This window comes from Bactrocera oleae, chromosome 6 (assembly GCF_042242935.1).
Source record: "Bactrocera oleae isolate idBacOlea1 chromosome 6, idBacOlea1, whole genome shotgun sequence".
NCBI classification, from domain to species: domain Eukaryota; kingdom Metazoa; phylum Arthropoda; class Insecta; order Diptera; family Tephritidae; genus Bactrocera; species Bactrocera oleae.
This window is the reverse complement of record NC_091540.1, coordinates 3,789,487-3,816,740: the sequence shown is the minus strand read 5'-3', so window position 1 is coordinate 3,816,740 and position 27,254 is coordinate 3,789,487. Positions and strand designations below refer to the sequence as shown.

At 34.9% G+C, this 27,254-nt stretch overlaps 1 protein-coding gene across 1 annotated transcript in view; it reads right to left on the bottom strand.

Moving 5' to 3' along the window:
- Positions 1-16,144: 16,144 nt before the first annotated feature.
- Positions 16,145-27,254, bottom strand: part of fz (frizzled) — a 135,724-nt gene continuing 124,614 nt past the window's right edge. The window contains exon 5 of the mRNA XM_014232965.3: positions 16,145-17,833. Coding sequence (XP_014088440.1) covers positions 17,304-17,833 — 530 coding nt within the window. The 3' untranslated portion in view covers positions 16,145-17,303. The remainder of the gene's footprint in view (positions 17,834-27,254) is intronic.

Sequence of the window (27,254 nt, the reverse complement as noted above, 5' to 3'; positions counted from 1 at the left end):
CTGGAAATAACAGAGCTTGGAAGGACCATGAGTTGGATTCATGACTAAAGCAGTAGTAGCTTAATGTCTCAAGACCTCAGTTTAATAACTAGCAATTCTATAAAAGTGAAAAATTACTGATAAAGTATAAAAGGAAACATTGACTACGTCGACTCTTAATTACCAACGGAATTCCTCGCTCAGTTGTCTGAACTGAAGTCATTAGTTAGCTTCACGAAATCAGAGTAAACTCAAATCTCCAAATATGGACTATGTAAATTCCGATATACCAGATCGTAGGTCGTAAATTCAGACCGCAATAGTGTTTAAATGAAAACAAAGAGATCGAGATTCGCCAAGCTTCTGAACATACGTTAAAGTATGAACTTATGAGTTCCGCAGGCAGTCGTGTTTATGTAATCTGTAAAACTTGACTTTTCACATGCCTAAAAACTGCAGCCAAGTATCTTTCCAGATCAACTCGCTGCAGCAATATGGAATGGAACGTGAAATTACAATGCTTAAATCTTGATTGGTCAGAACTTGCTTAGGAAACAAAGTGCAACAGCAACGGACTCTTTGCATTCCCAAGATTTTGTGAGCCCTTGATTTGTATTGAGTTTCAAATCCTTCGGAAACAATCTGCTTAGTAAAGGAAATCGTAAAGAAGACGCCAAGTTTCCTGCTAATTCATACATTTTAAGTCTCCTATATTGTGTCTCTGATAATTTCGTTTTCCTTCTTGAAAAGTTTTATACTAAGAAACTTCAAAAGATTAGTGAACTTTTTAGTGAAGACGATTACAAAAAGTTATATATCAAAGCGTTGTGTAAGGTTTATGGCGCAGTCAATATAGTTCAGCGACTAGAGTGGCTCTCTTAGTTTCGCTCCAAGCGTGAAAACGAAGTAGAAGAGCATGGAAGTGTTAACAAACTAGGTACTTTTGAAAAGTGCAAAGCCTTGTATGAGTAGGTCCAAATATGTACCCTTATTTTATTTTGTAGGGATTCAGCTTTGGTATACTGTATTTTTTTTTATTATTTTGACTCATTCTAACTACTACGAAAGAACCATTATATTTTACTGTCATATGGTTTACACTCAGTACTTCCAATACATACAATAGTATTCCTCATGCAGAAATTCCCTACTTACACCGTCATACCATCAGTGCAATTTCTGCTGCTAACCCAAATTTCTTCACTACCCATGTGAACTCTTTATTAGCGCCATAAAAATAACCGAAAAATGCGCAGCCATCAAAATAAAATAAATCCACAAGATTTTCCTATAAACTTCAATTGCAACAAATTGCCAAATCACCAGGCGAACACTCGAACTTTCGGCGAGTAGAATTTGCACAAATTGCCGGCAAAATTCTACGGAAATCACTTTGCTTTACGGCAACGTGAATTTTAAATAATTACTTGACAATATACACGAAACGGAAAGGGTATCTCATATTCGCCCAAATGGTTTAAGTATTCGTACATGAAGTTCGAGCTCAAGCAGAAGCACTTGTGAGTATTGGTTGTAATTTTTCAAACCCAGCGCAAGCTTTGGTAAAAGATGAATGATTTTTTGACTTTCTCTAAGCTAATTTTTTTGGATATTTACGAAACGGCCTCTAGCCAGGTTCATATTTAAAAAGAAAATTTGAAAGTGACCAGTGACTCCCATCTAACAACCTCGACAGGTTTGCGGTGTCATAATTTCAACGCGAGTCTTTAAGGTCGCTAGTGAAAACCATCGGCTTGCTAAGATCATAAGATGCAAACCTCCACTTTGAGCTTACTAAACCTGCAATATAAAGAAATATATTATCCGCAGTTTAAACGCGAGATAAGTCTAAACTTTTCAAATCGAGGACACCGTTGAGCTCTGGTCAGAAACTTCACACATTCTGAACAGAAGCTGCTTTGAATCCTTCTAGTCCATGACTTTCTGTAGTAAAATTTATAACCCATTAGCAATTTTGAGTTAATAAAAGACTTAGAGCCTTTAGAGACCTTAAAGTCAGATTTTTTTCAGTCCACAGAAAAATTGGACTTCTTGAAAATATTATTTTAGGAGTTAAAAAAGCTGTTACTTGCTAAGGTCATAAGATCCAAAAACTTCTAAGTGGAGAGAGCTCAGCAAACCTGCTAGATAAATAAAATATTATTCGAAGTTTAAATGCCAGATAAGTCAAAACTTTTGAAAACTAGAACAACATGGAGCTATGGTCACAAAATTCTCACAAGTTTTAAATAAAAAATCCGTAAAGTCCATTTTGTTCGGGGGTTTCTGTAGTAAAACACAGCACTCAATAGAAGTTTTAAGAAAATAAAAGACTTTAGAGACCTTAAAGTCAAATTTTTTTTCAGTCCACAGAAAATTTAGACTTTCTGAAAATATAATTTTAGGGATCAGGAACGCTCTTACTGCTCCGGCATAACCTTTCGAACAACTACAAGTTGTGTTGGAGAGTCGTACTACGGGCATAAAAATTACCTGTTGTTTGGTGAAAATCTATTAAATTGAGTAGGTTTTTGGGGCGTCTCATCGCTTGATGAACCTATCATCAATGTCAGCGCCAAATCATGATACTAGTTTATAGGAAGCAAAGAAAAATACAAAAGAAAAAAGCGAACTCATAAAGAAAGCGAACAACTCGGCCATATAACTATAAATATTACTATTTAACCCGGACAAAACAAACTGTAGAACGCCTACAAATGAATGAGGCGTACGATCAACAATAATGGAACTATAATGGAGCGCAGGGATAGGAGCAAGCGGGTAATATGCGATTTGAAGCAACAAGAGTGCAGTTACAGTAATAGGTTAACGGCAATAGTCGAAGAGATTGGAGAGAGCGATAAGCGTCAAGTTCAACATAAGTGGCAAGAAAATTGCGGAGAAGTGATGACAGCGAAAGGTAACAAAGTAACAAACGAACGATACTCGTATTGAGCCGAAATATGACAGTGTGTGCAGGTCGAAAAGGTGCCTGAATGAACGAATTTAATAGCTTATTTGATATTGGTGAGGTATGGCAACATGACTGGGTAAATAAAGAAGAAATTTTCTGTATACCATATAATAAAATTTAATACTCTTTTTTCGAAGCCTGCACCAAGCTAAGTGAGCAGGAAATTGGCCTGAGCCTAGCTCATGCCTGGCTGCCCAAAGAAAGCAGTAAAAGTTCACGAAGTTCTATGTGCCGAAAACGAAAATTCAAAGTGCAACAAAAACCACGCTGTGTATACCGTACAAAGCTAGCCTTTGTCTGCAGCTGTACAACAAAAATCGCATAATAGACAGCCGAAATAGCCAGCTAGCGGCTTGTCAGGCTGCGCATGTCGCGCCATTGTGCCCACACGACACTTGAACGTTGAATGTGAGAAAAGTTTCGACTGCGCTTGGTTAGACGAGTGCCTAGTGGATGGCTCGTTGATATTGCGCGGGTGATAAAAAAGCGTGGCTCACGTTTTCCGCACCTACAAACAAAAATAATGCCATTTTTTCTTCGCTTGGTGTAAAAATAGAATAAAAATTGCAGAAATAAAAAGAAAAACTGTCGGTGGTAATATGAAAAAAAATAAGTAAGTTCTGCTGGCGAAAAAAATAGCAACGAGTATAATAGAAGTTTGTCTAAAAAAATAGTAAAAAAAGAACACAGCGTGGAACCAAGTGGAAAATACCTCCGCTCGATGGGCGCAACTAACGAAATGTGGCTACCAAAGCTGCTAATAAACAACAACTTTTTCGCGAACATGTTTGTATATAATCTGACTTTTTCCAGCAACCAAGTACGCGCTTCAGCCGAAAAAATCGCGCAATTTGGCGAGAAAGGCAGCAAAAGGTGAGTTTCGAGGGCAACATTATGACCGAAATAAAAATATTAATGTCGGCAATTGCGCTCGTGGAAGCGCAACGAAGTGCTGTCGCCAGTGCAGAGTCGCGATTGAGGAGGCGTTGAAGTGCTGCAGCAAAGGTCAGCAGATAATTTACTCGCTGCTTTTTAAGTACCTCGCCACAATCAATGTAGGTAGGTTGATTGAGCGCGCTGGCTGCTACATTAATTTTTCGACTCTATGTTTATTAGAAACGTGAGAATTTCATTTGTGGCGAAAATCAAAAATCGCATTATGAAGCGCTCGCGGTGGAAATAGGTCAACAGAGTTGCTTGTGATTGAACTGGAAAGCGCTGATTTGCGTTTGAAAAAGTGTCAGGGCTCAAACTAAGGCGGCTAAAAACTTTAGCTACCTTAGCATTTCATTTGCTGAATTTATCATGCCTCTTCGCTTTGGCAACAATTTAGATTTCGTCGTAGAATTTAGCACACAAAATGTGTAAAAAAGTCGAGCTCTAAAATCAAGTTAAAGGTCAATGGCAAACTTCGAAAATGTCTGGACTTTATGCGCTTTAAGTGTCGTGCTGCTTAACGAAACGTGTCTTGTAGCACATTTCAATATTAAAATATATATATATGGGCATACACATTATATTTCCATTTGCATATGAAATGTGAGCCTAAAAAGGCGGTCACAGTCAGAGTCACGCCAGCGGCGGCGCGACAATTCACAGTCTTGTTAGCGCGCTGGACAAGTGTGGCAAGGTGAGGCAATTTCTGTGGCACGGCTAATAAATGCAAAAGACAGTGAAACCTCGAGACATTTTTTGAAACTTTATTCGTTTATATAAACTTATAATATAATGTAATATATATATAAACGAATAATATTAGTTAAATCTTATTTTGTTATAGGCTTTTAAGCTTTGTTAGTTGTATAACTTGGACTTTGTTTTCTAGAAGTGAACTGCTTAAAGTCTTCAAAAATGTCATAATATACTTTTAGTGTCATTATGCTTTGGAAATAAGTTGATTTGCTGCCAACTAAGTTTTCTACTCGATAAAAATGTTGTCGCTATTAAGGCGCTGCGACTCACTATCAATAGCATCAAGCTACTTCATTATCAGACTCGTTTGGTTGCTTAAACTATCTAAGGTGTTTTACATATATTTTTTTTTTAACCTAAATTCTACATCCCGCTATACCAAGTTCTATAAGCTGTATTTTAAACACAATCTAACTTAGTTCGTTAAAATTGTTTTTTAAGATTATTCCTTTAGGATAAGGCAGAAAAGTATATACAGGTGGCTGGCATCCATACACCACTCAGTGTTCTCCGTCAACAGTCATAGCCCCAAGCAAGCCTTATACCTAGCACAGTTATTGGAACGCTTAGCAATACATGTACAAATATGCAAGCGTTATATATTACATTGTTTTTTTACAGTGTCAAAATTCAAAAAATGGATTTTAATGGAAAAAATTATTCTAAGCTTTGTGTTCTAATCTGGAATCCGGGAGCGTCAGCTTTCAACACAAAGACGCTAAAATAAAGGAAGTAACGCAGACTTATTTCTATGTCGCATTTTCTTCAAAAGCTCACACTGTGGGCTCAACGCTTACCCGCTTTGTTCGTGCCACATAACAAAGCTTTATAGTTAGTTATTGCTTTTCAACGCGCCAAAAATAGAGTCAACGCAGTCTGTACTTTATTTTGCATTTATTTTGCATTCAACCCAATGAAATTGTAGCCATTGTGTTCGACACTAAAACTTATTGTGTACAAATTTGTAAATTGAAGTTTGCAATATTTTTCCATTGCCGGCAGAAATGTGTCTATTTACTCACTCATATCGGCGAAGTTGTTGCGCGCTATTAGCTTTTGTAGGCTGTGTGTACTGTGCGCACACTGCTCAGCATTGCTAAGTAAACATTTGCATAAGCTACCCGCCGACTCGTCGTATTGGCACTTCAGCTACTCGCTACTCGCCACTTGAAATTCGCAAAATCAAAATAAACAGCGCCATAAATGCATGGCCACGCTGCCTCTTTTGCACTTTAATTTTGTATAAATTTATTGTGCAAACACTGGAGTTTGTTATTATTGCAGAGAGCAGCGCTTATTGCGACTATTGCATGTTTACCGTAAGATAAATGCTGTGAACACTGTGAGTGGGTAACGCCAGAGCCAATATGCACGTCAATTTGTTAGTTGCAGCTCTGCGTTTCTCTGTATGCATTGTTTGTATCGACGAGTAACGAGTTGCTTTGGTAAAAAACTGCTGTTCGGGTGTAAACAACTGTTGCTCTCTTTGGCTTGAAATGTGATTTTCAATTAGAAATAGAAGCATGTCTAAGCACGCAGCTGGTAAAGGTGAAATATGATGAAATAAAAGAAAAACGTCAGAGTGGCTTATTTGTATGCTTACCACTCGATGGACCGCGGGTTCAAATTTCGACTATGTCAAATTGAATATATTTGAAGAGAAAAACAGAGGACCTAGTCTTAGCAGACAACGTCAAACTTTCAGTTTGTTTTTATTTTGACATTGAAAAGCTTCTCTATCTCTCTCTCTTAAAGCATCAAATTCGAATGAACACCACAAATGTAAGAGAAAATTTCGACCCAAAATTAAGCTGTCATATAAAAACCAACTTTCCCAACTGTCAGGACAATTTCGCAATTTCATTGCTAATGAGCTAAAACCAACTTTGGCACAACTATATGGCGCCATTTATGTATAGTAGCTTCTATGACGAAAACACACAGCCGAAAATTAGAAAAGTTTTCGTTCATCCTCGAACTGTCACTCCATTGCTCGCCAAATGAAATGATGAGCCATTGTTGTTGATTAGGACAGTATTTGTCTGTCACTGTCATTCTAAACTTCTAAAAATTGTGTGAATTTTGCTATTATTTGTGACAGATGGGTGATTTACTCTCCAGTTGTAGAGATTAGCAGGTGCTGCAGATAATATGCGTGTATACGAATGCCAACAGTCATTTCAATGTTGTTAGAACTTTTTTAATGAGCTTGGAGTTTGAGGAATATATTATGCCCCAATGGGAATGGAGATGAGGTAAGATGGCGCTGCGGATGTGAAACGTCTTTTAAAACGGAATGGTGAATTTAAATAAATTTTCATCGACACAGATATAATTTCCATCGGAAGACAAACGACCAAGAAGTGCTCAAATGTGAATTGAGGGAATTTGAAATGAAAGATCTCAGATCTCATAATTCTTGATTCGCATGACTTCATCTTTAAATATTGAAATTCTTCAATATCAGAATATGTTGAAATTATGATTTCCATATAAGAGACATATTTTAACCTTAAATCTATTATAAAATCGTTGGGTATATTTATAAAAGATTAAATACACTTTTGAAGAAAAATTTCTCTAAAAACTCACCAGGGCCTATTCAAGAGATTTTGTACGTTTCTAGGTTCCATACTATTGCATGAGTCGAAGTATGAAGATATATAGCAGAGACCCAGGTGTACTTTATATCAATTGTGGATTTAAAAAAAATCCTATCCGACTTGGAATAGTGTCAAAGGCGCTGAAGGCCTAGCTTTAACACATTTTGTGGGCATAACTCTGTTTCCCCGATAGATATCGTGGTGATTTTGGAACCAAAATGTCCAAAGATGTATTTATTTATTTGACAAGTCCACCAAAATTCTGATAGGCAGAAAAATTGAAAGGCTTCGCACTAAAAAAGGCATCATACACTCTTTAGTAAAAATAAAATTCAAATCCAGGGTTCTGAGTAGCAACGGGCAAGGCTTCGAACAATACAAAACCACCACTTAGGCTTTAGAAAGAAATAGTGAAAATCTAGCATCCAGTGTGGCCTTCACCATACTGTAGTATAAGATTAACAGTGTACCTCCATACGAAGTTTTTTAGGTCGTACAAATGGTATTTTTAATATTTAAACGAGCTTGCAACAAACTCAAAAAAATATATATATTTCAAGATTTCTAATAGTTATAGTATGTCTTTAAAAGTAGCAACCCAAGTAGGAAGTCAGTAAGTAGAACGCGTTGCTTTATAATCGTGACTCTAAGAGTCGCACGTATGAACTTCATTGCAACACGTTGCAAGCGCGAAAGGCATAAAGCTGCGCAGGAAGGTATTAAAATTCACATTTCACCAGCTGAGTGTAAACTTTGTATGTATGTACTGGTGTGTGTATGTGTGTAAGTGCCAATAACTGCATAATCACGTCACTGTGGCATCGCGTTGTGGCACAATTGCGCATTAATATTATGAACAACATTGTAAAAGATGAAAATTTGCTTGTTTTAGATGCGAGTTCAACTGGACATTGCAACAAAATATTTGCTTTTTGTTTTTAAAAATTTTTTCAAGGCTTTATTTGAAGACCAGATTTTTTTATTGGTAATTTATTGATTTAAACGAAACTTTTTTACTGCCACTTAATTAATAACTGTGACACAAGCATTGGTCATTTGAAATTTATTATTCCACAAATCCTTCCGGTCTCACTTTTCTTTCGCGTTTTTGTGCAACACCATAAAAATCCACTTTTTGGGTGGCACTATAAAGTCTACATATTTATGGTTTTGTAATTTTTACGAGCTCATAAATGTGCCATTGCCGTGGTTGTGCAGACTAAGGATGCTTGGTAAACGAGATTGAAAAAAAAAATCCAAAGTGAAAATAGATGGGCTTATAAGAGTGCTAATGGAAGTTGTACTAAAATAAATGTCAGTTCAGTTTTACATCATAAATTGTGTAAACTAGTTAAAAGCTAGCTAAGTGGTCCCACAAATATAAAAAGTAGTATTCTCTGTAGTTTTTTTCTGTGAAAATTTACCGCAAGTGTTAATTGAATGAGATTTTTGTGTGGTCCCCTCTGAACTCAGTTGTCATTTCACCATATGGTGAATATACTTTGACATTTAACAAAAGGGTTCTTCGAAGAGCTTGTGACGATGTTAAAAATGATTGAAGGAAGAAGAATTAATATAATAATAACGCTTGAAGACCCTTCTTGTACATTAAGAAATATAACAGCTCTCACGCTTATATCGCAACTTTAAGCGATGGCTCAGATACATAATAAGACTAAGGTAAGATGTCTTTAATATTAAATATGTGAATAAATATTGTATGGGTGTTTGTTTTGTGCCTAATTATAAGTACGTGCTAGAAACGGTGACGAGCCAAAAAATGGCGCAAATATTGCTTTGGCATCGATTTGTGAAAACTTGTACCCTTCGTATGTCAGAGGCTATGAGATTTCATGTTTCGCAGCCCTATAGTCCTGTGGACTTAACATTAAACTAGGCGCCTTTGAGACAAGCATCTATATTATAACGTTCCTTGAAGACATAATTAAACATCTAATACAGTCTAATGTAGACTATAATCTGATTTACGCTGTTTGTGCGTAAATGAAAACTACCACCCACCCAAAGGTAGACAAAAATTTGAGGTTATGTGGAAACCCATTACTTCGCTGAATTTTTTTTATAACTATTATTATTATCTAAAAGCAAGATCTAGTTCTCCATACAGTATTGATGAATTATGTATTTGAAAACTCTTAAATCAGATCTAAGTCATTTTAGCTTCTTGTTAATGATATTGAAAACAAATTCTTCTCTTTATTAAAACAACTGCCTAGGAGATCTTCAGATCTATCAAGCCTCAGAAAAATATATAATTTATACAATATTTAATATTTTCTATTATTATTTCCAGTCTGCAGCAAACAGGTTCCGTGAAACCGCCGATATGTTCTCCCATTGCAGCAATGAATTTCAATTATCGCTTACAACTCAACAGGCACGCCTCATATTTACGCCATTTATAGCCATCGATGCTCATAAGCTTACGCACTTTATGCGCAACGTCTTTAGTATGTCCGCCATATAGCCAGTGGCAGCCGGCAACCATATGTTGCCGCCACACCCGCTGCGGCGGTTGGCTGTTTGCGCCTTTTTTGCACACCGGCGTCTTTTTTCATAGAGATTATGCAATTATTTCTCATTGAGCGTTCGCATATATACCTACAATATTGCTTTTATGTTTTATGCCACATAAAACCTCGCTATATGTGGAGAGTAAGATATTTTTACCAGTGTGCGTAGTCTGCATAATTGCATGATCTTAACTTTGTCTAGTTATCATTCTCCTGTCGATTTATGGCTCATTATATGGAGCTTGATTCCAGCTTACGTTGAATTATATTGAGCTGAATCTAGCGGCCTTCCACCACCCGTAGTTTTACGTTTGTAGCCTACTTTATGAATGTGTACTGAGTTAAATTTACAAAGCAAGGTTTTTTAAATTAATTTCCTCAGTAATGAAAATGCGCTCACTTAAGTCAAAGTTATGCTAGAACAGCCTTTAGAGCTCGGACTTGGTATGCTTATGGACAGTTGAATCAAAAAATATAACTTTTCATCGAGAGATAAAGTGTTTTTTCGACGAAAAAAATAATTCGAAAATCTTACAATCGATTCTTCAATTTTTCGACTACTCGAGATAAAGATACTTTGCCAGGGCCGTTAATCGTTGCTTTTCATTAATTGTTCCACGACACTATAATTCATCTGCTTTCGAGGTTTGTGCTTATACTTGAGGTAGTCAGAAAGAAAGTGTCTGTATTGAAAAATTCCAGAAAAGAGGACCTTACTTCACTAGATGCTTAGGATTGACAAGAAACTTGAAATAAAGCAACGATTGGATCTCTAAAGGGAACCCGTAAGGAAAATTAACACTAATGTAACTAGTCTCCTGTACAAGGCGATTAGCAGTATGTGATGATCTATGGAGCCCAACGAATGAGTAATGATATTCAAAACAAGATAAAATGTTAACTTAGGTTATTAGACATTACTCAATGCCAAATTTCCTGAAGATATCTCGTCAAATGCAAAAGATTTCCATACAAGCATTTGCTTCCAATTGTTCAGTTTGTATGGCAGCTATATGCTATAGTCGGCAGCTTCTTGGTGAGAAAAGGTCATGTGTTAAACTTCAGATCGCTATCTCAAAAACTGAGCGTTGCGGGTGATTTTGGTTCGAAGTAACTATTTTTAAGCCTTCTCTCAAAGCTAACCAATATATTTTTACCGTATTAACATCCAATATTCTCATTATACGCGCCTAGTTGCACATTGAAAGATTTACGAGCACATTATCAAGATTATTTCCCAACACTTTAAGTGCCTTTAATTGCTTTTTCATTTGTTTCGCTGCTAAATAGTCGCTGGTTCGCTTAGAATTTTCGCAGACAGCAATTGCACAGCATCAACAACTAACACTAACAAACAAGATGTAAAGTAGCTGAGGGCTTAGAGAAGGATACAGAGAAGCTGCTATGCGTTTGTCTATATTTGTATACAATTTTAAATCATGAAAATTCTCGCTGTTACCTCCTTGCAAACAAGCTTATATAGATTTGCTTGCCTTGTTGCTGTAGCAAATATCCTTGAGCCATTTTTGTGGCCAACAAATATTTTTGTTTGTATTCGTTTGTCCGCAAGGCTTTTGCTTAATTGCATTTCGTTTGTTTTTCACCCGCACCCGAGTGCTGTCTGCGCCTTTGTGCCTTTCACTTGCTTCAGCGATTTTTTCAGTTTGGGGCTTTAGACAGACGCTAGTACTACATACATACATGTTATATGAATTTATATGTGTGCGTATTATTTTTGGCTTTTGTAATTTGCTGTCTCTTTCTCTGCTCGACAAAATTTGTCTCGCGCAGTTTTTGTGTGTTTACTTTCTTTGTTTTGCTGCTGGTTCATTTCATTTGTTATATTATTCGACCAAAAGCACATTACTAGGGCTTAGAAGCTGCACGAGTAATTCCATTTCGATAGACGAAAAAATATACTTTTTGTTTGTTTTTTGAATAGCGAAAGATGGTACACAGAGAAGTGTGGTTTTGTGTAGAAATATTGCGAAATAGGCCGTTGTTGGAGTACATTGTGACATATAAATAATTTAATACAAGCAACTAGTATTAAAGAAACATTTTTAGGAACAATAAGCTTAACTTGGTGATAAAATAAATTTAATTTTAAGACAGAAATTAAAATTTTCTACAATAACTCAGCAGAACTCAATTTTAGTCCTCTTTAAACTCACCCAAAATATTATAACTTTAAGAAAAATTAAAACTTCGGCCACATTGAAGCTACAAGTATAATACCCTTCAAAGGTATAAAGAGTATATAAAAATCTGTATCTTAATTTTGTTTGGTCGATTTGTATGGCAGCTATATGCTATAGTGGTCCAATCTGAACAATTTGTTTGGAGTATGTAATCTTCACTTGCACAATAATAAGTGTCAATTTTCATAAAGATATCTTGTCACATAGAAAAGTTTTCTATACAGAATCTTGATTTTGACCGATCAGTTTGTAAGACAGCTATATGCTATAGTGGTCCGATCTGAACAATTTTTCTTATAGATTATAGCCCTGCTCTTAAAAATTATATTACTTCGATTTTATTCAAGTTCGGTTTGAATATTTTATATTACACTATACCGTTTATAGTTACTACTACTAAATTCAACAGCAGCTCAAGCTATAATGCTTAATAATCTTTGGTTAATATTAAGGAGTGTATAAAGCCGCTTATACTTCAGAGTACCGCACTTAAGCTATCAACAGTACATAAAATTAATATTCCTCTCACAATAGTGAGCAGCACTAGTCATATTGCTCTTTGGCCTAAGCGTTGCAAATTACAAACTATCACGCGTTAAATACATTTAACTTCTAGGTGCAAATTTTTATGAAATTACAAATTGTAGTTAAGTATAATTAAGCCCAGTAATATAGTCAGCTTAACGGGTTACAAAAAGGTCTTGCCGCAAAATGCGCCATCAAAGCAGCACAAAGCAACCGCAAAGGCAGCCAACTCAATGCGCATAATAATATGTATAAAGCCTTCGCAAAACACAAAATAGCCGTCTACTTTATGGCCTTAATAATGGCTGAGGAGGCCAACAACAAGCAGGAGATGCAGAAGGTGCCGTACAGAAAGGCACATACACATATAAGTATATACTTATATACTTATATACTATAACTACAATGGCAGATATAACTATAAGAAATCTTTATGTGGGCGGTGCTGAGGCGAAAAGTAATGAAAAAGTGTAGAGCAGAAGGGTCAGACGAAAAAGGTGAAGTAAATGCTAGCATTCCTTGGTGAAACCTATGCTTATGTATGGCAACTATATATAAATGCTTTAACAAGATTGTCTGAGAATAGTGAGCACAACATAGAAGAAAATATTAGCAGGACTGAGTCGTTAAGCAAACACTCGACATACAGCAGCAGCTTTGGCCGCTAATCTGTTAGCTTATTCGATTACTGCAGCTTCTGTCTAAGCTTTTGTGGTTCCTTTAAATTAAATGCTTTGGTAGGAATACTCTTAGGCGCTATATATTCAGTGTTACTTAATTTTTCGTCGCCTATTTGTACATGGAATTTATATATTATATATAACACTGTGCTTGTGTTGCTATAATTCTGTGATTGTACCACTCCTCGCTTTAATCCGTTAACTTGAGTTATAGTGTTGTAAACGTTGCTAGTGAGTGGAGTGTTGGCAACTCCTGTCTGCAAAGTCTTGTTTTATTTGTATGTGTATAAAAGTTTACTGCGTTCAGTCGCTAATAAGTACCGTTAAATTGCATATGTTGCTTCAATATGCTTATGTGTGGGTGAGAAAACGGCAATGCTTAAGTCTACCGCAGCAAATTAAATTCAGCTAAAGTTATAGTATATGCCTTATTCTATAGTTTAATCGAAGACAGTTGAGGGCTTATAAATTATATTAATTTTTCGTTAATTTACTAACTATTAGAGCTACCGTAAAATTCTCAAAAATTTTTCATAGTGGGTGACATTTGTGGACAGTTTAAAACCCAATTTTAATCGGGGCTCTTGCAACACTTTTTTATTTCAGCTTTGCATCTCTCAATGACGGGTCTTAAATTGTATCCCTTGTTAGAAAGTTTCATAACACTATCTTCAGAATAGAAGCAGAAAACATTTAAGAATTTTCTTTTACTATATCAATGATATGAATATATTCGGGGTTAAGTTTCAACGCAAAAAGTCTCCGCTCAGTTGTTTGCATAGTTCATCCACATTCGGATCGATCGACAGTCAGCCTATCTAGCAGGCGATGGTGATCGAACAAACAACTGGTCGAAATAAAATGCGCTGGTTTAATAAAATAGAAAACTATTATACCATTTTGAAGACGTATCCACATACTCTTTCGCACAGCATTCAACTGGGTAATGTTGTTGCTGTTTTGCATCGAGATATCTTTCGTATAGTTTTTTCTTAGATTGATAGAAAGTCCTTGGACAATCGTATGTGGCTTACTTTCGCAGCGAAAATGTTGACTTGAATATTTTTATGTGAGGAAAAGTATTCAACAGAATTTCTCTGATGGTGTTGGGGAAAAAAGAAACTTTTTTTAAACCGAAAAATATGGAAATGTAATTTTGTTTAGTAGTTCGGGTCAGGCGCGATGAAATGGTATGGTCACATAGTTGAATAAGTCATCTTGTATCTATCATATAGCGCAATAATTATCGCTTAGAAGTAATAAAAATAGACATATGTATTTTTTCAGTCTTTAACAATACAATTATTTTATTTATTTATTTTCATTTTCTTAACATTATATATGTAAATGTATATGTATTTATAATACAATAAAGTTAGTTAAATGGTGTACAGAACAATAAAAATTGTATTTTGTTTTTATTATAGAAAAAATGAAATATTTAAAGAATTGTAACGAATTTAGATGGAAATAAATGAAATCAATTTTAAATATACTTTATTGCAAAATATGACAAGCAAATACTAATATTTTCTTTAATTTTGAAGCACTTTTCAAAAAGCAATTTTTGACCTAAATGTTGAATAGACTTTTCGTTATTCAATTCTTTTATTTATACTGCAAATAAAAAAAGGTTTTTTTTCAAATTAAAAAATTATTTTTTGCCAAATTATTTAAACATAAATTTTTTCAAAACATTTATTTTTCGAATATTAAATTTTTTTTATGCAAAATTTGAAGTTTCATATCGAAAACAGCGTAATTTCAGTTAAAATTCATAAATATATATTTTTAAATAAATGACAAATTAAATTAATTTTTAAAATTTAATTATGTGCCTATTGTTCAAAAAAAGTGTAAATTTAAATTTTGAAAGTAAGTAGTAGACAATTTTTTACAAATATTTTGAGCGAGGAAAACTTAAAATTATGACTATAACGTCATTGCTGCAAAAATCAAGTGAAGTTTTCTTTTTATACCACAAATATTTTTATAATTTTACTTTTTATTAATTCAAAACTTTTTTATTTTGTTGCGCTTAAACTTTAACATGCATGCTTACTTCTTAAAGAGAAAAATATTTTAAACTAATTCTCATAAATATTTTTGTTAATATTTTGTCCCAGCTTAATTCTAGTGTAACAAAACATTTGCTCTTAATTATATTTTTAAATATTTAGCACATGGAGGACGTTTTTCTTATGGTTCTTTGTTGTAGTAGAGAGTCAGTTGTAGATTTTGTTTTTGTATTTTGAAATTTTTTATTTCATGTTTACGAGTTTTTAAGCTTAATTTTTAAGAGCAGGCAGTTCGGAAAATTTTTAATATTACTAAAAATTTCTAAAAACAATTAAATCTGAACATTCAAATGAACACACATTTTTTGAAAAGCTATTACGTAAGAAATGACTAACCCATTAAAAGCTCGATACATTTAGGCTTGAAATTTCGAACGTTGCATGTTCAGAACACCACCAAGCAGAGTGAAAAATTTTGGTCCAGCTATTTTACATTTTATTATGTAGTGATACAAGCAATACTACAGCTACTTCGGTATATAACTCGAATATAAATCGGTAAAATATACAATCGCTTTGTCATTCCAAAAAATATATTCAATATATCTCTACATAATGATCTCGGAATAGACGAACGTGCTTTGGAACCTGCGTTTTTCAATACACCTAAGTTGTATTTTACACTTCAACCAGCAAATGCAAATCTAACTAGTTGGGTAGAATTTTCAAAAAAAAAAAAAATGTTATAGAAAAACCTGTGTAAGGTTGCTTAAAGTCATTACATACGCTCTATCTGCCTATATTTCTAGATCACGGTAGCAAAAATGCTTTACATTTTCGTAAACAAGCGCATAAATGTAAAACTAATGAGTTTACTTCCGGGTAACATATAATTGCTCGAAATTAATAAAATTTATGAACTTGTGAAACATAGTACATAAAGTTCTTTCTCTAAGAAATTATAAAAATATTTATGCTTTTGATAGTTATCTTGGTGTTATCTGACAAATGGAGAAATCCAAAATTTTTGAGTTCCTGCAAAGAGCCTACTGATTTTTATGAACTTGTGAAACACAGTATGGAAAGTTATTTTAACAAGTCATAATAATACTAATATTTTTTATGGTTATTATGGTGGTATCTGACAAATGAAGTGCTCCAAAGTCCCTTTAAAAGGCCTATGCATTTTCAAGAAATGTTTTCCTATGCCGGAAATTCTAAGCGGCGAAATTCCATTAATGGTTTCGATAACAATACATATAGTTTCAAATAAGTACAAGTATAATAAAAAATAATTATCTCACCTAAAATATATTCTTGACTGTTTTCAAATTTTCATATCTTTTGATCTCCTCTACTGCCTTCTCTTTCTATATGTGAAACAATAAATTAATCGTTTACTTCTTTACAACTATTTTTAGGGCACATGTAAAGCTTTTACAACTACAAACTAAATATCTCCGTTAAGTTTTTACAGTGTTAATTAAAATTAAATTATATAATAATAATAATACGTACAGTTGAAGCACTTAAACACACACATTTTACTTAAAAATTAATTTTGATTATTTTTTCTTCTTTTTTTTTATAAAACTTGGGAATCGCTGAGCTGTTTAACACACTATACTTTTTTAACATTTGCACTCGAAAGTTTCAGAAAAAATGGCTAAAACACTCAATTATATAATACACTTAAATAATTATTAAAAATAGCACACACTTATATAAATAACACTCACAACAAATTTTTCGAATACACGCACACACAGGCATAAGCAGCAATATCAATAATCTCTTTTTTTAAGTTAGTTTAATTTTCACATAACCCAACATTGTTTATTAAAAATTTTGAGTGTAAAAAAGTTACTGAGCAATTGGTATGAACAACAAGACTATAAATATCTGAAAGACTTGAGACTAATATGATTTCTAACTTTTTTTCTGAAATATTTTACAAAATATACATTTAAAAAAAAAAACTCAAAAAAAGTCATAGTACGCTCACTCACACAACGATTATAAAGAGAAGCACAACAACACACACGCTTTATTACACACCTTAATAATAATATTGACCATTCTAAAGCTTAAACTAAACTAAACATAAGCCTGAGCACGCGTACGTGGATCCTTCCCCTGCAGCCGCTCGACGAAATTACGCCAACTCACCATCGTTTTACCCGAATACAACCACACGCTCGACGTAACGCCCACCAACATTGAACACAAATATTTGGCCATGTAAATCTGAAAGATGGGTCGCGATTCCAAACCATCCTGACGCAACTGCGGACATGGTATGGAGAATGGTTTGCAAATATCGCGATGCCATTGTATCATCCATTCATCGAAATTATAGTACTCATAGAAAAGACAACCGAGAAAACCGAGCGCCGGCAATATGAAAAGACCGGAGAAGAAGCCGATACGCATCATGAGACGCTCCAATTTATCCGTACGTTTGCCATCTGTCTTCATAACGGTACGTATGCGAAAGAGCGATACAAAGCCGGCGAGTAGAAATAGGGCGCCAATGGAGAGATAAATACAGAGCGGTAGTATGAGGAAGACGCCGAGTGAGTGTGTATCCAGTTGACCGACGAAGCAAACGCCGGAGAGTATGTCGCCTGCAAAGAGTGAGAAGTTAAAGTTAAATAATGAAACAATGTGAAAAATAATAAGAAATTAATTAGAGATCAGGTATGATATTACATTTTTAGTGTTAGTGTAATAAAAGAGATCTACAACAATACATTATTTCATATTTTCGGTTTCGATTGAAGTCGAATCTCTAGTCGTATGGTATTATGGTTATCAAGGTGATCGCGTGTTGCAGCTACTAAACATCACTTTCTGTTTCAGCTGCTTGAAACCCCAAAACTATATCTAGGAATGGGCTTACTTAACCTGAATTTCATCTTTAAAAAGAAAAACCTCGAAAAAAGAGAAGAGTTTATGAAGAAATTTCAATCCACACTTATATATAGAAAGATATGTACTCGAATATCCATATAATCAAGTTTCTAGAACTTTGACAAAGCTTTTTTCCAGTTATAGTCTATAGATGTCTATAAGGTGTTAAAATTAAATAATCAATTTCTTCCAATAGAAAAATATAGATTTCTCGGGTAATATTTATTTTTGAATCGCTTTACCACTAACTTTAGATTTAGCAGACCATTCGTCCAAATATGGTCACCTAACTTTAGACTAAAGTAGTGAAAGAAAGATCTCATTTCAGCTGGTACCTTTCTTACAGAGCTTTTCTTTCGATCAATTATCTCCACTGATTACACGATTCCTACCCCGCAAGCTTCAGATAGATCTTAACTTTAGAAGGGACAGCCTTGTGAATATTTTTGAACGGAGTATTGTGGGTCTATTACTAATACTAGCGTTCTAGGTTGACTGCAGCCCGATACATTTTCTTACAGGGTTTCCTAATGAAATATTCTATTCGGGGCTTTGATATAGCTGGTATTTATTTACTATATATCAATAAAATATACATATATACTTCTAATGTCCCTGCATTTCTCGAATGACAATACGAAATAAAATGCAACAAAAAACAAAAAGAAAATAAAGTTCAACAAAACAACAACATAGAGCTACCCCAAAGAGGCAAAAAACAACTATTGACATTGTATGGAATACATTGACGCCGCCAAGTTGGAAGCCACAGCGAAGAGCGGTCGCGGAAACCCGTTGATCAATGCGTGAATTTACTATATTTGTGTATTTAAGATGCCGCATTTGATGCAAGCGATTTGTTGGCGACAGAAAAAAGTTTGATTGTATCTATGGATTTTGTTTTTGTATGTTTCGTATTATTGTTTGCTTAAGAGTTGACAGCGTAGTATTTGCTGGCGACAGCAGCAGCAGTTGTTGATAGGCCAACCGATTGAGTGACAATCGAGCGTTGAATGAATGCACATTGAAGTGATTTGATGGTTTGACTTGGTGCACGCAACTGATAGTTTAAAGCGGCGATATTATGGCTATATACGACAAAAATGGTGTGACATTCACCAGTGATACAATGAGATGACATTTTATAAAAATGCAAACGCTGGAGACTGCAGATAATATTATCGTTGAACTAGCGGCATAGAAACGGAAAAATGTTTCGAATGGAAATATCTGCTGTTTCCCGTAGTTCTTTTCGGTTATAGCTGCTACTCTGTGAGAGAGAGAAGTGAAGTTTGGAAAAGGTTTAACGCGGAAAAATTGTATCTAGAGAAAAAACAGGTAGCCTCTTGGGGGATTTACTGCGAAGGAAGTATCAGACAACGTTCGATATCTACTGACTGTGCAGGTACCCAGCACTGTGTATCCGGAATTGAATTAATTCCGCTTAACGACAGATTAAGTGAGTCAAATGTGAAGTGTTTTATAATGAGAACAGCATCAAATTGCTACCAAAATTTTATGCAAATCTATAGTTTGCGCAGAGTTATTTAGTTGGAAATTGCGTGTGAGGAGATGAAAATTCGGGAGGGTTTGACCATAAAATCTAACGTATCTATCTAGCATATATTTTGGCCTATATTGTATATTATTGGATATTATATTAGATTGGTAGGGTAGTAGTTACTTAGAGAATTTTTTCAGGTTAGATATTTAAAGACACTTCCGGTGGGAAGACATAAATTGGACAATTGTAAGCAAGTATTTTGAGATGCCAAAAAACACCTTAAGCCTCGATGGCTGCCGAGGAAACGACTGGATTCTAACAAAAAAGTATATCTGCTAAACTTTTTGCTTTGATTTGAGTTGACTTTAATTCTTGAAAGTTTGATAGACTATGTGTTGCAACCTTAGTTTCGTGAAATCGGGTTAGTTTAAGATGGAAGTTAGAGGGGACTTCGAACTTCAACTTCGACTTTCGACATTATTTGACAAGATATCTGCACGAATATCTCCGCTCACGCTCGATCTCCGAACATATTCTTCAGATCGGAAGACTATAGCATATATATTATGTACTTCTCTATGTGAAATCAACTAGATGCCAGCAAAAAAATGTTATCTAAGATTTATAAAATAAAGCGACTTTAATTGTAAATATTTATTATTACTAGTTTATAAATTTGTTGAAAATTTTAATTTTATTAAAAAATTTTCAAAATAAATTTAAATTTTTAAAATGTACAAAATTTTTTAAATAAGAAAATATTAATGATAATAAAAGATAAATAAGTGGATACTACCTTGGTAGCCGATTTTGAATAAAATTAAGCTATTAAATATTATGCTGTTTACACTGCGCTTAAGCAACACCAAAGACTACAACAACAAGCTTGTATGTTGATAGCAACAAGAACAGTCGAGCACAAACGCCGCCGGTACTGCTATTTACCCAATGTGTTAAAGCAAATATTTACTTTCACTCGAAATGGAGCACTTACATAGCATAGCATAGCATAAGCCTAACAGCACATACCATAGAAGTCACAGGCAATGAGTTACAATCACATGAAGCTTTGTTTGCGCTATGAAATATTACTTTTCTGCTTATTGTTGCCATTGTAGAATTTCATATATTTGTATTTACCAACTAACAGAGACACAAATATATATCATACAGTATTCATTATATGCATTATTTGCTTAATATAAAGTAATATTTATTTAGTTGATATATCTCTGCTTACACAGTAAATTTCAAACTATAAATTTACACACGAGTCACTCTCTCTCTTTCTGGGTTGCATACGAATGCTACGAGTATACGCTTACTTGTGGCGCAAATAAATATTTACCTAACTGTCAACGTTATCAGTGAAGCACTCGATATCCAACACTTCAAATGTGACAATTCAACTGTCAAGCAAATAAATATGTGCGCATGCCTAATGACATAAGCTAATCGGAATATATATGTATGCGTATATGAGCGTATGTATGTATGCCGGCATATAATCTACGTTAACATCTTGTCACACTACGAACAACAACAAGCATGACAAGTCACACTTCAAAAGGAGTTGTCACTACTGCGCCACATTTAACGCTTGTCAATTTTGACACGCACTTAACGAGTTCCACTCCACACGGCTGACGCATCAAATGCAATTGTTGGCTCTTTTAAGGCCTACAAGTGCTTGATCTTGTCTTAAACTGTGAAAGCCAATTATAGGTGAAGGCTTAAGGGTTACGAGCGCTTGTTGGAAAAATCGCATACACATTTCAACTATTTTAAATATTATGTAAGTATATTTTAGAAAACTCATATCAACAGCGTATCTAATTTATTCTCCGATTATTACTACATATAGAGAGATATACTATACTAGTTTCACCGCTCTCAGCGGTTTCTTGCTAACAGCTGCACTGTGTTCATAGCCTTACTGAGCAGTGAATAACATCTATTATGGGAATATTAGCTTGTAACTTCATGATTAAAATTATTTTCTAGCCGCTTCTAAACTTTCAATGCAAAATTTCGCTTACAATATTTTAGTTATCATTACCATTATTACGGTTTAGAGTATACAGTTCAATTATTCAAAAGCTTTTCAAAGACTGACCCAAAAAATCTCGCCCATCATTCTCTTCAATCTCAAAAATCAGCAATTTTTACTGCTTCACTTTTAACCTTAAGTCTGATTTGGCAGCTTCTTCTGAAACATCTTTCTACTAAAGCTACTTTCTTCTGAAGCTACTTTCTCTAAAGCTAATTGCTTTATCAGTTGCTTTCTTTGTCCGCTAGTCTGGTGTAAATACCGGTATGTTGACATATTAATTACCAAAAAATGCTCGGGCTGTTAGTGTCGCTTTAGAATGTTTAGGTAAGCAGTCAGTGAGTTGAAACAACGACAAGTGAGATTTCTTTTAAGGTCAATGGTCACTAAGGCGCACAACTGTTTAGCGTCTTCAAAGTCAGCAGCACCGACAATTAAGCAGATTAATCACCAGTCAAAAACAAGTAGTTTGTTGTAAGCTTTTTTTTTTAGGATTTCTATAAGTAGTTATGTTACAAAAGAAATATATTACTGAAAAAAATTGTGTCTATTACTACTATATACATAATTATAAACCAACCATTTATACCAATCAAGTTTCCTCCTTTAATAGTTTTCGCACTCTACTTGAATATCAAATCTTCATTGTTTTCTTTGCATTTTGTAATAATCCTCGTAATGCCTGCTTGTTCGCTGTATCTTTTTACGATCGCGTAAAATAATGTCGGAAAGCGTTACTATAAACTGAAATGTATTCTTTGAAATACTTAAAAGGCGAAATAAAATTTTACAATAGATACTAACAACCAGCCGTGCTGTAATGTGACAGTGATGGCAAAAAGTGTGTTGCAAAAATTGTGGATATTAAAAACGACTTGTTGTACTCTTTAAGACAAGCAAATAAAGTGTCTTCAACGACTGCTTTATGCCACAAACTCAATATGAATGCAAAAAGATTACGAAACTGAGAGTTTTATGCGAGCTTTTTTATGGCATTTTCACATAATTTTTATTGCTGATAATTGCTGCACTACAAGCGCCTTTTTGGGTAGCCATTTACCGGGTTTATGACCAAGGCACTAAAGTTGTACTTGTTATATATTTTATTATATTTTAATTTTTCGCTGATTTTTTATGAAATGAGAAACGTGCATTTTTAATTCGTTTGCAGAAATCCATGTGAAATTAAAAGGAGTAATAAATGCGCGCAACAGTTTCACAGCCGCTGGAGTGTGACTTGGCGAAGAGACATGAAATCTCTGGGGAGACTGACAGCGAACTAATGACTGCTTACAAAACCAGCAGAAAACTAAAAATACGCCGCTAGAAGAGCGCGTAAATATGAAAAGGTAACAAGAAAAAAAAAACGTTAACTTTGGCTGCACCGAAACCAGAATACCCAACAAAAATAAAGCAGTTTTCATACAAGAACTTAATTTTGATCGTTCAGTTTGCATGGCAGCTATATGCTATAGTGGTCCGAATAGTTTTTCAGATATCATAGTGTTGTCTTGTAAAATAATGCATGCTAAATTTCGTGAAGATATCTTGTCAAATAAAAAAGTTTTCCATACAAAGACTTGAGTTTGATCGGTTAGTTTGTATGACCGCTATATGTTATAGCCGTTCGATACCGGTGGTTCTAAAAAATGAGTAGCTTTATTGAGAGAAAAAGACGTATGCAAAATTTCAGTTCGATATCTCAAAAACTGAGGGACTAATTCACGTATATACTGACAGACGGACGGACATGATTTAATCGACTCAACTCTCCGACGCTTCCTTTTGGAAGTTACAAACATCATGGTAATCTTAATATACTCTGTTCAGGGTATAAAAAAAACACATGACATTAAAGTACTCATAGTTCATAGCACGAATGTTGCTGGCCACCGTACGGGCACAATAGTGACTGTCATGATTTATAAATAAATTACAAGTATGGCTACTCAACTGAGTGGCAACATCGCACAGCGGCGACACAATCGATTCGCATGCAACACAATGCTATCGATTGCCATGAAGTAGCAGAAGAAGAAAAAGAAGAAGTAATAGTAGCAGGAGAAGACATTTGAGATTTCCATTGTTTTGCAATGAAGAATGCGTCAATGTATAAATAACAATAACTACAAAGCCTATGGTATAAAATATGCAACAAAACCGGTATAGTGCGGATACAATGGAGCTGCATATATGCAACCAATAAATAGGAATAGAGTCCCAGTGGTATTGAGACTAAGCTAGAATTTTGTGGAAGCAACGCGAAGAACTGCATGCGGCATGCGGTTCAAATCGGTGAAAGCTTGCGTTAGTATTTCAAGTAAATGTCATGAGAAATAATTTCAAAAATATACTTCTTGTTAACTTTTAAGCAATTTTTTCTGTATATACTTGTACATAGCCATTTCGGATAAATTTTTCTCACCTTCAGAGTCTGCGTTTCGAGAAAAATGCGTTTAAAATTTTGAGAGTCGATTACACTAAGTTAAAAAATTTTTACAAACACGTTCATAGCTCCGAAACTATTTGACAGATTATTTTAAACTTTTCACTTTAAACTGTTCATTCGTTATATAAGATATATATAGGAAGTTCACAAGTGGATACAACCCCTTAAATTTATCCTTTCGTATTATGTATATATTTCTTTTTATATTGAGCAGCTGAAAAGGCGCTCGTTACTCTAAATATAGGCAATGGGGCATAAATCTAGAGAAGCTGAAGTAAAAACATTTCATTATTCTGCATCCAATTAATCAAGCGCTTCTGCCAGATCAAATGCAAATTTGTGATTGAATCTACTGCGAAATCACAAAGACACCTGCTCTGCTTCACATGAGACAGTAAATATACGAATATGACAAACACAGATGGAAGCTATTTTTAGAAGAAGAACACAGAAAATAAAAATATATAAAGAAAGAGAGGTAAAAATATAATATATACACTTATGCATATACGTATATATATATATATATATATTATTTATCTATTTATGCACATATATAGATATATAGTATATAAAACTCAATAAAAAATCAATTTCCAATGAAATTCTTCTTCCAACATGCAACAGTCATTGCCACAATCAAGCAATTGATGAGCCAACAGTGCCAACCATGCGATAAACCATGCAACCAGTTAGCCAGCTATGCAACAAACTATGGCTCATGCGGCCAGCAAGCCAGTTAAGGTTGGCGAAAAACTCGTTATAGACATTTTGAATTGGAATTGTAGAGATAAGAGTGGCTGATAGGCGTCTGAATGTTGCAGGGATGAGCACAAAAGACAGGATTGTGCGGCTGCGTGGTGGGCGGAAGGAAGCGTAAGCGGATGCATGCAACTGTCGGCATTACACACGAAAACATATATACAGCTGGCTGACAGTTGACGCAGCGGCAGCTTTTGTGACAATTGCGATGAGCACAGCAGGCGGCTGTCAACTGGCGAGCAGTGCAGCAACAACAGCAGCAGTAGCAGGACAACGATGAGGCAGTAGTAAGAAAATGAGCAGCACACAGAACAACAAATGGGAAAAGGTCTCAATGCTGCTCTTATTTTGTGGTCAAAGACACTGCATATACATGCATAGAAGAATACCTGCAAATACAGATAATTGCCGGCAGTTGCCGCAACTGACGACGCAAACGTGCCGCATGCGCAAGCGCAAGCAGGAATGCATGACGATTGTTTGTTGCCAGCATTTATGCATGCTTCTGCACACACACACACACACATTTATGTATATATTTTTACTGTATTTATGTACACATATAAGCATGCAGCGCTTTTGTATTTATGTGGCACTAAGTTTTGCCATTGCATTCGGCGCTGGCATAAAGAATGCGTGCTGCTATGTGGCAATGTTGCAATGTTGCTTGTTTGCAAGTTTACTGCTGGTTAGCGCATTGTGCAGCTCACATTGGTAGCAACAACAAATTGTCATGACATTGCGCCTGTCAGTCGCTGTATTATATATGTGGCAGCCAGCGTCTGCCTAAAATGCCTAGCATAGGCTGTAAAGTGGACTTCTTGCCACTGCTTTTCAATTATGGCTCATGTGTTGGTCTTGTTTTGTAGCCACACTGCGATTTTCGCTTTCTATTGTAGGCTCGTGTTGCCATTGTTGTCAGATTTTAGTTCGCCGTTGATGAAGTGCCGACAAGCGAGTTGCCATTTTCGGTTTAAATCATTTCAGAAGGGTTAAAGGAGTACACATTTGAAAGACAATCAGCATATATATGTGAAGAGTTGAATTTTCGGTCAGTTTAAGTAAATAATTGGAAGCATTAACAGCAACAAATTTATACAATCCTTAAAATTTCCATATTTTTTCGAACAGCCAACCCTTTGCTGATTTTGCAATCACACTGCAGCTTACTAAGCACCAAATTATTGATATTGAAAGACTGATTTTAAAAACACAAAAAAAATAACGTTTTAGATATATTATATGAGGTGCTGTTCGTCTTAGTAAAATATGTTAAAGACTACAAGGAAATGATTATTGGGAAAAATAATTCCTGCCAAAACATATTAAATGCTTTACAAATAGAATTTCACAAGCTTAATCTAAGGATGAACTTATTAAGTAATAACTTGATTAGCATGGTGAACAAAAATTTCGGCAGAACACAAATTATCAGCGAATGAAATTTGGTATTTTCTAAAGGTTTCCAAGCTATAAAGGGGCAAGTTCTACAACCTAGCTCAAAGCACCAAGTAATAGGAAGCAAGCTTTAGTTTAGACAGGCTCATCAAAAGCTGAAGGACTGTAGTAACAGCTATATGTAAGCCATCACACAGCTTTAGTACTGGCGGGACTTTATTGAGTGGCAGATGATAAGTTCAGAAAGACTTTCTAAACATAGTCAAGACTTCAGTAGTCGCCATAGTAAACACAGCCATCGTGAACCCGGCGTAACATAACTCCGAAGGAGAGTGATTTACTATAAATTTTCTCCTACTAGCAGTAAAAAACAGTAAGAATTAAGCTTTATAAACTGTTTTGGCTTAAAAACCTTCAAAGCAATTATAATAAAACTTTTTCGATACGAAATAGTTAAAAACTTCTCTCGCCAGAAGGTTAAAGCTATTACCTACTTTGCTTGCCACAAAATGTCTGAAAGCAAAACTATAATGATTACACTTCCAACAAATTAAAATTGCGTGAAAGTGCAAAATAATTTGCGTTCAACTATTTGCGTGAAACGCTGAAAATGTTATGACACAAAATGGCAACACAAGCGGAAAGCGAAAAGTGAAAAAGTGTGAATTACGCGCACCTCAGCATAATTGTTTTAAAAGTTTCACACATGAGCAGAGGTATAATGGTACGTGCCACAAACGGTAGCACAGGCGCCGCACACATGCTGGCAGCCTCCAGCTAACAGTCAACTGCCGCTTCACGCACTAACTGTTAAATTATTTATTTGTGCTGTTGTTGTTGTTATAGTGATAATTTAGCATGCAACGGTAGCAGTTACCATGTGGCAGAGTAATTAAAATGTTTAAATGGAGTTTTTTCTATAATTTTTCAGCGTGCAGTGGAACAGTTTTGTCTGCACAAATGTATGTGTGG